At 33.0% G+C, this 10,320-nt stretch overlaps 1 protein-coding gene across 1 annotated transcript; it reads right to left on the reverse strand.

Annotated features, from left to right (window-relative positions):
• Positions 1–180: 180 nt before the first annotated feature.
• LOC142639079 (uncharacterized) lies at positions 181–7,803 on the reverse strand. The gene is made up of 11 exons (XM_075813173.1): positions 7,546–7,803; positions 6,361–6,533; positions 6,076–6,254; positions 5,059–5,991; positions 4,873–4,950; positions 4,282–4,552; positions 3,990–4,189; positions 2,835–2,911; positions 1,308–1,409; positions 913–1,099; positions 181–797 (listed from the first exon to the last, which is right to left on the reverse strand). Exons 2-11 carry the CDS (start codon positions 6,530–6,532, stop codon positions 708–710), a joined length of 2,289 nt encoding a protein of 762 aa, XP_075669288.1. The 5' UTR covers position 6,533; positions 7,546–7,803; the 3' UTR covers positions 181–707.
• Positions 7,804–10,320: the final 2,517 nt, after the last annotated feature.

Below are 10,320 nucleotides of genomic sequence, written 5' to 3' on the forward strand. Positions count from 1 at the left end.
AATACGAGGATAAGGGCGTCCTTCCCAAAACAATTTTAATGGTAGAGTGCTCTAAAATCATATCCACCATCTTTTTCCTTTAAAATCATTTACCTCTTACTATATCAATTCCTGCAATTTTTCTGGTCACATTTTTAAATGCCGAAAGCCATAAACAAAGCCCAGAATGCGGAATAGCGCTAGCATGGGATTGGGAGAAGCACAATCTGATACCGAACAAAACAGTCCCCATCAGATATATAGTGCAACCAAATCCAAGAAAAAGCTTATCTTAGGCCCAACATCTACACTCCAAATCTAATACCAGACTAGATCCTAAATTTGAAGAAAGTTGCCCACGTAACACTGCTTCGACCGAAAGAAACTCACCAAATTTTCGGCCGAAGTAAAAAAAACCCATCATTAATATTTCTGGCCTCTTTCCTCTTCTTACTGGTAAAATTGGATTTAAGAACATGAAATCGAACAAGAGAACAGCATAATATGTCTACAATATTAGCTAGAGTTGGCTATATTACTTGACAGGCTAACCGCTCAAGTCAGACCTACTCGTGTGGTATACTCAAATCCGCGTTTTTTGGGTAAAAACTATTTATAGACCACTACTCTAAAGTGTGAACTATGAACACCATTGACACACACCAAAAAAAGAAGAAGAAGAAGAAGAAGAAGAAGAAAGGAAAAGAAACTCTTTTCAGTCCATAACCTCATAACAGAACGGCAGAGAAGGAGCATCTTTTCCCAACGCCTCTAAGTTTTGTCAACTGCCACCCATTACCCTCCTTGTAACATTCCACCTATTATCATATCAGAAAAAGATTTTAAAAAAGAAAGAAGGATGCTAAAGAAGTCAATATATCTATGAACAAATTTAAAAGATTAAGCCTATGGGGATGGATGCATTTTGCATACCGTGTGCAATAATTTCAACTCTTCATTCACTCCCCCCATGACATAAATTGAATCTCCGACTACAACGGCACCGGCATACTTCCTGGTTTCTTTCATGGGCTCCCCCTTCATCCAAAAACCAACACGAGGGTCTAAGACCTCAACAGATGAAAGTTCATTAGCTCCATCATAGCCACCAATAGCATATCTGCAAAGGAAAAAAAAACTTCCATAGTAAATGACGTCTATACACGCTAAAAGGCAAAACATATGATACTGTTTTTTTAGTGAACCATTTTCTAGTTAAGCTTCATTTTATATAGTCATTTAAAAGTTCTCAAACAATTATAATAATTTTTTTTTTTAAATGGAACAAAGATATCTGTAAGTTATAAAATGAGAGGGGGTCAACTTACAGTTTCTCGTTCAGCATAGACAATGAATGACTTCCTCTCCTTTCGGACATACTCTTAAGTCTAGTCCAAGATTGCTCTCGAGGATCAAATCTTTCCACTGAGCTGAGATAGTAGAGAAGTTAAAAACAGGCAATTAGGAGGAATTTCCTAAGTTCGCTCCACATCCATAAATAACTTGGACATAATTTATAGCAAAGAGGTTGTATATTATTCCCATCAAGTTTAAATTAGGGAACCTTCCAAATCATATTATAGCAAGATCAAATAATATAAATTTAAAAGTATATCCAATACCGCATCATTTACAATATCATGGTGAGATTAATATTATAAATCTATAGGTGTATCACGGTGCTTTATCATTTTATATAAAATCTTAATTGTGAAATGGAGAGGATCCCAATAGGTGTATCGCATCCAACCCAAAAGCTTAAGCTAGTAAGTGGAGAAGCCCAACAAGTACATATACCCAAAACCAAGCACAAACCCAATCTATGTGAGATTTTTTAAAATATAACTATCCTTACCAGTTGGTTTGTATGGTGGAGATGCTTATAAAACGGAGTTTTTCCATGTCATATAACAGGACAATATGACTACTCAACCTCGTCTATAAAAATGTCATTCCTATTTTATGTAGGGATAGATAATAAAAGAAATAATGTGTTGAGGTAGAAGGGGTAGCACATCTTGTTCTCAATTCTTATAGGGCTATGAGCCATCACAAATTAATTGGTATATATATTGCTCTAGAATTTAAATAAATTTAAGCAGATCTGTACAAACAAATACAAAATCCAAACAATCATGTATCAAATTACTGCTCAAAAAAACAAAAGTGTAAGGTTCCCCTGCATTACACTGAAAACTTATTAGTTCAGGATTCAAAAGAGCAAGATCCAAGAATAAAACATTATACAACTAGAGAAATTTATACCATATCAATAATACCCCCTCAAAGGAAAACAAAACAAATTAAAAAAAGGGCAATTATTAATAAATGGGAAAAACATAGCCTCCAATTTACAACTATTCTGGAAGAAATTCCAAGCTGCCAAGGCAGTGTTGCAGCTGATCTTGGCTTTCCTAATATCAAGATCACATATAAATGAAAAGGCCCACACAAGATTTATGTCTTTTTTTTGTCTGCGGCATTGGCTTATTTCAGACACATGGGATATTTATATTTCAAATATTCTCCACAACTCAAGTATAGAACGGTAGATTGATTTCAAGTATACGCCCACAGCATTTATTATGCAGTAAGTGTGGATGAACTCATCCTTTTTTTTTTCCTTTTTCTTTTTTTAATTTGGATAAGTGGCAGAGAATTAGTCATCTGCCAAATAAGTAAAGATTTAGGGCCCATTTGGATTGAAAGGGGAAGGAGGGAGAGTGGAGGGGAGTAGAGTATTGTTGGTTGAAAATAGGCTAATTTTGGGTCAATTTTACTCTATTCTACTCTACTCTCCCTCAATCCAAACAAACCATTAAGAAACAAATATTGAAACTAAAATTACATCTTACTTTAAGTAATCCTTTCCATCATATCCTCCAGCAACATAGATCGCACCATTGATTTCTGCTGCAGCAGTCAAATATCTCTGACAAGAGTAAAAAAGGATTCTTAGTTGGATGGACCATACAGAATATCTTAAAACATATTTTTTCTATCTCATAATCATTTGAATGCAAATGATAGATAGGGTTGGACGTTGGTGTAGGGGTTGGACAAATTGGGGAGTTTGTAAGAATTTAAAAAAAATAAAAAATAAAAAGAGGTTTTTGTGGTGTTTAGGGGTTGTTGTACAGCAGTACCTGACAAAAAAGAGAGGAGAAGAAAAGACAAAAGGAGAAAGGGAGAAAAAAACACACTAAAAAGTCAAAAAGGCCAACATGTCTCAATACTCAAAAGTCAAAACACTCAATAATTTTATTAATCAACTCTATTTTCCTCTTGGAATACTTTGAGCACAAATATATATAAGATAAGGACTCTTTCTTGTGCTAGTAATCTTATGACTAGTTTGACTAGTAAAGTAAAATCTTATAAAAACACTTAGACAATAAAAATAAATAAAAACTAAGATACTTGGAATTTCCTAGAAAATTCTAAATCAACTCAATTACCAAAATACCTTTAAATTACATGAAATTTCATAAATTACAGCTTTGCCCCTGGATACAAAATTGACCATAATTGATGAAATAAAAACCCAAATTAAAAACTGTTTTAACCCTAAAAGACTCATACCTAGACCTTGAAAAGCATACAACTTTTACTTCTATTGGACTTCACACGTGAAACCCACAAAATTATTCTTGAATAAGCCTACTTGCAAAGTAATGGCAGACCAATCTTCCATGGCCCCATCACATTAACTTCACATGGTTTGTTCGCATACTAATGCAAGTTAACAGTGAGAGATCTCGCATGAAGAATTATTCATCTTTTGGAAAAATTCAGCATTTCCTTTTAAAGGTAACTACAGATCCTTCCATATACATAAAAACATTTTAGAATTACAATTGTGGATCATGTGACATTCTTGACTAGTTCTCACTTAAAAAATTATTATCAAAATGTAATTTTCTTTTAGAATGTATTATAATGCCACTATTTGGTGCAAGCAAACCTTATGTGAATCAACACTAAACACTTGAAACCCTATTACGAGGTACCTTTTGTAGCATTGACTGAGTGGGAATCCACCTTCCTTCGTCTGGATAAAAAACATGCACCTCAGAGAAAAATTCAACCCCAATTCCTCCACCAATTGCAAAAATCTTCTCATTCAAAGAAACTCCTGCTAAGCCTCCCTTCTTTTGATTCAATGGAGGACGACTGACCCACTGATTGCTTATTGGGTTGTATGATTCAACTTCACATAAGTACCACACTGTCATTGATTTGTGAACAAGGAAACTAGTTGCACAAAATGATAAGCCTAAAAGAAAAGGTCCTCGCTATTACCTGTATCATTCCAACATTCACCATATACACCACCGAGCAAGTAGACTTCACCATTTAGCTTTGCTGCTGCAGCGCTTGATCGTGCAAAATTCATTGGACTAAGGGATTCCATCAGATCATAAGAAGGAGAATAAGAATCCACAGCTGATAACCACATAGAGCCATCATATCCTCCCACAATAAGTACTTTCTCATCAAGTTCTGAAGGAGGTTCATCACATGACTTAAATTCCTCTTCAGTAACAAGTCCGCACCGATCTTTTAATTCAGCCTAAATTTCCAATTTAATTAAGCATGTATACAGGATCTTTGCAAGGGAGATTGATCTAAGTAAATAATTATGTTCTGAATGATATGTTTGCTCTGTTTGGTTCCTCAGAAAGAAAGCAAGAAAAATTTTAAAGCAAGAAATTGTAAATTTTTTTTATAATAATTCGATGGATAGTTAACAGGATATCATAACTTTTTTTGATAAGTAAACAGGATATCATAACTTGCAGGATATTTAACAGATTACAGACAGACACATTAGAAAAGCAGTTAATTATAAATGCCTAAGCTGAAAATTACGCTTTGTGATCAGAAACATACCAGATACAGCTCCAAAGAATTGATTTTTTCACTTTGTTTTAACTGATATGACTTCAGCTCATTGACTTCTTGTAGCAACTTTAATAATACACCACAGACATTATACCAAGTAAAAAAGATAAATTAGATAAACATGGAATTCAAAATTTTAAATAAAAAAAAAGTACAATAAATATTACTAATTACCTTGGCTACAATAGTCTGAAATTCAGAAGACTTTGTTTCTAAAGTCCTTGATGCTTCTGGAACGTAAGTATCATCCAATGACATCTTATGCTTCTGGAATGTAAGTGTCCCATGTAGCCCACTGTCTTCGGCATGCTTATGCTCTGATGACATCTCCTTCATCATGGCCAAATTTGAGGAGCAATCAACACTTGGTTTTAAGTGTAAATGTTCGTTGTAATGTATTCCAGTGTCTTCGGCGTGCTTATGCTCTGATGACATCTCCTTCGTCTTGCCCAAATTTGAGGAGCAATCAACACTTGGGTTGAAGTGTAATTGTTCGTTGTAATATATTTCTGATGCAACCTCATCCGTTGTTTCCTCATCCTCACCAATGAGATTTTCTACTGCCCACAGATAAGGAGCATCCCAGGACTCCGATTCTTCACTAGCCTGGTCTGGACGAGCATCACATTCTAGTGCAGACGTCTCAATGGTGGCAGTTTCCTGGACCTTTCCTGTAGAATGAGTGTTTGAAGCTCTAAACAAATCACTCCACTTTTTCGGTGATGGATATGATGGTCCACAATCCCTTTTTTCCCTTTCAGCTACTCCCTCACCAATGAGAGCTGGGACTCTGCACAGACCAGGAGCATCCCAAGATTCCCATTCTACTCTGGCCTGGCCTGGATGAGCATTGCATTCTAATGAAGATGTTCTAATGTTGCCACTTTCTTGGACAGATTTGAATGGGCCGCTCCACTTCTGTGTATTGCTTGGGAGGGAAGTACTCACAATGACTGATGAAGCTGAAAACAAGGAAATCAACTTGTCCGTTTGCTCCTGGTCAAGTTCAAACCAAAACAGTCTTTGTTCAAAGTAATTTTCAGCAATTATAGGTTTGAACTGATCTTCTAGCAATGGCTGGCACTGCTTACAGATTCGAATCTTGACCTTAAAAGCACAAACAACATAAAATATATGAACTCCATTCATTGACTATAATATACTTGACAGTGGTATAATGGCATACAATACCTGTGCAGGAAATTGGGTAGACTCTGAACCATCAGTCCAAGCATATGGATTAATATTCATTTGTCCTGGACTTGCAGCCTCAAAGATACCATGAAGCCTTCTGTCACTGTAATTGAATAAGAAAAGTGGCAAACCAACACTAATATTCCTTATGTAAGGGAAATGTAGAGCTGGTAATCCTGTTCAAGAATTTGAATCATATTTTTCTAGTATTAGTCAAACAGTATGCACAAATAAATTTCTAAACTTAACGTGTGCAAAAATATGAGGTGCTAGTCAACTAACCGAACAACTGTTTGGACAAACATTCTTTGATTGTGTGATGCTTACAACCAAAGATAACACCGCGTAGTTCGCTCTTCCTTAGATTCCTTGCGGTTGTACTATAATTTTTCGAAATCAAAGATTGAGAATTCTCCTTCAATGTGTGTGTCTCTGTCTGCCTCCCTGCACCCATTCTGTTATTACAGAAAATTACATGACCATAAGTCCCGAACCATATAATTTTAAGTAATAACTCAAGGAGTAGTATATAAGGAACAGCTTTGCATCTTTTTTAATCTTCCCTATTCAGCATGCTAAAAAATAAAAACCGTAACGAAGAAGCAAAATGCAAGTACTAAATCTTTCACCACCTCCAGGAGTCAAGATTCTAATTCAAAATTTAAGTGCTATGAAATTTTATAATCATAATTAATCAAGCAAGCATTATCGATTTTCCATTAAGGTACATTTGGATTTGAGGATTTAAATTCAAGGATTTCAAAGAACCATTGCTATAACTTGTTTGATGTAAATTCAAGATTCAAGAACATGCGATGATGCAAGCTTCGGAGATTTTGCTTAAACAAAAACACTTGTGATATTATGGATTTGAAATCACATCTTATAAGTTATACCTAGTCATATCAAATCCACATATTAAAAAAGTTCAAATGCTTCCAAAATTTTCCTCAAGAAAATAAATTTTTGTTTCATTCTCTATTCACATAATCTTAACTAACAATTGAAATACAAATCCAAATCTTCAAATACCTCTATCCAAACCTAGGTCAAGATGAATTCTAGAACACACACAGGAATTTTAGAACATATATAATTCATAAGCAAAGGAATTATAAAGAACATATTCTTTCAACAACTCAACGAAATCTCTTTCTTGAAAATATTATTATTGTTATTATTAAATAAAGAAATTAATAAAAAAAAATTGAGCTAAAAAAAAGCTTTATAGCTCAAATAGCAACGACTCCAAAGCCAGGTACAGAGTGAAGTAATGAGTGCAAGACTGATCGAATGCATGTGAAAATTAGTCTAATACTTCATCGGATTCTATGAATAAAAAACTAAATTCACGAAGATTTTTACTCGGAGAAAGTGGTTGAAAAGTGAGAGCTACTATATATACATCTAAAGAAAACATTCAAAGATATGAGAGAGAAAGGTTTGCAGAGAACGCCATTTCCTCACCTTGAAACCGGAGTTTGTACGATCAACGATCCTCAGATTCTTTCTTTTCTTTTCTTTTCTTTTCTTTTCTTTTTTTCCACGTCTTTGAGACGTGAAAAAAGCACGGGAGTTTCGGCGTTTGTTTCTCGAGAAAATAAGCAAAGAAAGAAAGAGAAATAGCTCCTAGGGTTTATACACTGTGAAATTTATGATGTGATGGTTCTGAAAATTGAAACGAAAGTTGAGAGATAGAGAGAGAGAAAGGTGGCAGAGAAGAGAAACAATAGTCTATATATATGGAAAAAAAAAAAACACTTCTCTGAAGCGCGGAAACGAGCGCATGCTGATATATGATATTCCATTCCATTTGTGCTTCAAAATCCGTACGGACTTTCTTGAAATTACCATGTTGCCCTCTGAAGATTTTGCTTGTTTTCGTCTACTTTTGGTTTTCTTCCACGTGGCGAGATCTAATGGCCCCTATTCTTTTCCATCAATCCCCAAATTTCGATTGTCCAATCAAATAATCAAATCTGTGCTTTTATTTTGTACTACTCCTTGTTTTGGAAACTGGAAAAGGCCTTTCAGCTTAAAGTCCAGTTGGTGACGACTACGGTGGGGTTTGGTAGGCTTAATTAAACGTTTGTTGATATTTATATTTAAGTGTCGGTTGGGAATGGATTTTTTTTAAAAAAAAATTAACTTATTTACTTAATGTAAGATAAGAAAAATTAAAACTAAGCTGAAATAAAAAGTTACCAACTGGCAAACAATTCATAAAATAAGTAAAAGATTAATTTATATGGTGTGTTTGGTTGCATGGTTTAAAGGGAAATGCTAACGAATGACCTTAGAGTATTAGTTAATAATCTATTTAAATAAAATTTTTATAGGAAAAGAAAAAAAAATAATTAATGTTTTAACAGCTTTTTTCATTTCCCATAAAAGTGATGTCAAAATTTTCCTAAAATGGATTGTTAATCAATACCCTAAGGGCACTCATTAGCACTACCCTTGTTTAAATAATAGTTTTGTTGTTTAAACAATATAATATATATTTTTATAAAACTCAAACAACGCTATTAGAACAACATTAATAAAAATTAAATACTCTCGGGATAAGATTATTTTTTTATTATTATTATTATAATAGTGAAACATACTATTCAGATAAATGAAACTTATCAAAAATAGTTTACTCAAAAAACAAATTTCCTTTGGAATGATGGTTTAATAGGTTTGAAAAACATACTGTTAAAATATCTCAATTTTCAACCCCCGCTTATACCAATTCATCGAGTTTTCAAACTATTTTATAGATTGAAAATGAATTAATTTAACATACCACTACCTTTAATAATAAAAAAGTTACTTATAAGAAAGTTGTGAGATGTGTGAGTAGAATGATGCTTATAAACTTATCTTTACTTTTTATCTTGTCTGGTAATTAAATAGCAGAGCCTACCAATTTTTATGACAAAGTAAGGTTATGGCATATGATTTATATGTTACATATTCATTATATTTTCATGTGTTTTTAGCTTGTAATGTGTTAAATTAGATGTGTCTTGGACCAGGAATTAACTTATCTGGTCATGCAAAATGCATTTTTAAAGGAATGTTTGACTTTGACGATGACTGAAAGAGAAAAATTATTAAATGAAATAGAAGAAGGATGGTGAAATGTTTTAAGAAATAAAATAAATATATATATCTTTCTTTTCTTTTCTTTTTTTCCTTTCTCTAGAGTTATATTTTTCAGGATTTTTTTTACATTCTTTAAATATTATGCCTAGTGCAATTCTTTAGTATCTCCTCCTCGGTCTATAATATATATGACAAGTGATTCTTTTTTTTTTCCCGGTTTCAGCTGTTGAATTGAATAGTCGTACTTGTTTTTCATTAGGGAAAACATCTTGACATAACAATTCTAGCTTATCCAATAATCCTAGCATAATTTGGTGGGTGGCTTGTCCACACTGTCTCATCTCTATGTTATTGTACTGACCACTTTTCATACTGTGAGTTGCAAAGAATTTTCAGGACCCCCAAAGAAATTTTTTTTTTTTCTTTACAAACTTCCTTCAAGGAGTGAGAATGCGGAACTTTAACTAAAGCAGTGCGATTTTCAAAGAAAATTCAAACTTCTAATTCCTAAAGAAAAAAGTTTGCAAAAACCCAAAAAAAATAAAGGTTTTAGTGGTAATTTGTTAACTTTTCCCTTAAATTAAGAAAATTATTATGTTCACAACACTTTTACAACGAATCTTAAATGACAAGTTGTTATCGATTGTTATTAGTGGACAAAAAAATAATTTCAGTAGTAAATTCAAATTATAATTAATAATAACTTACCACCTATAATTTATTATAAAAATGTTGTGAAAGTATCATTTTTCTCTTAAATTAATATTAAACTTTATAGCCAATGACAATCTAACCCCTTTGTCCTTATATTTTGAAAACTACTCGTTTGAGCTTTAATGTGCCAAATTAGAAAAGCAAGGGTTTGCTTTGACATTATTTTTAAATACCTTATAAATAAAAAATACATTTTTTATATTTATAATAAGTTGAAGGTAAGCAATTTGAACTCATGTTCACTTTGTAAGAATAAAACCACAATTTTAAGACAAAACAAAACAAATAAAACATACACGGCCTTACAATTAAGTTCTCTAATTAAATTTAAACATTTGTTCGTGTTGAGCAATAAAGTACAAAAATTGTTATCATTTTCAAAGACAATTAAATTAAATGTAACTAGTATTTGAATTTAGTTTTGAGAATTTAATA

The sequence above is a fragment of the Castanea sativa genome, chromosome 6 (assembly GCF_040712315.1).
Source record: "Castanea sativa cultivar Marrone di Chiusa Pesio chromosome 6, ASM4071231v1".
Classification (NCBI taxonomy): Eukaryota; Viridiplantae; Streptophyta; class Magnoliopsida; order Fagales; family Fagaceae; genus Castanea; species Castanea sativa.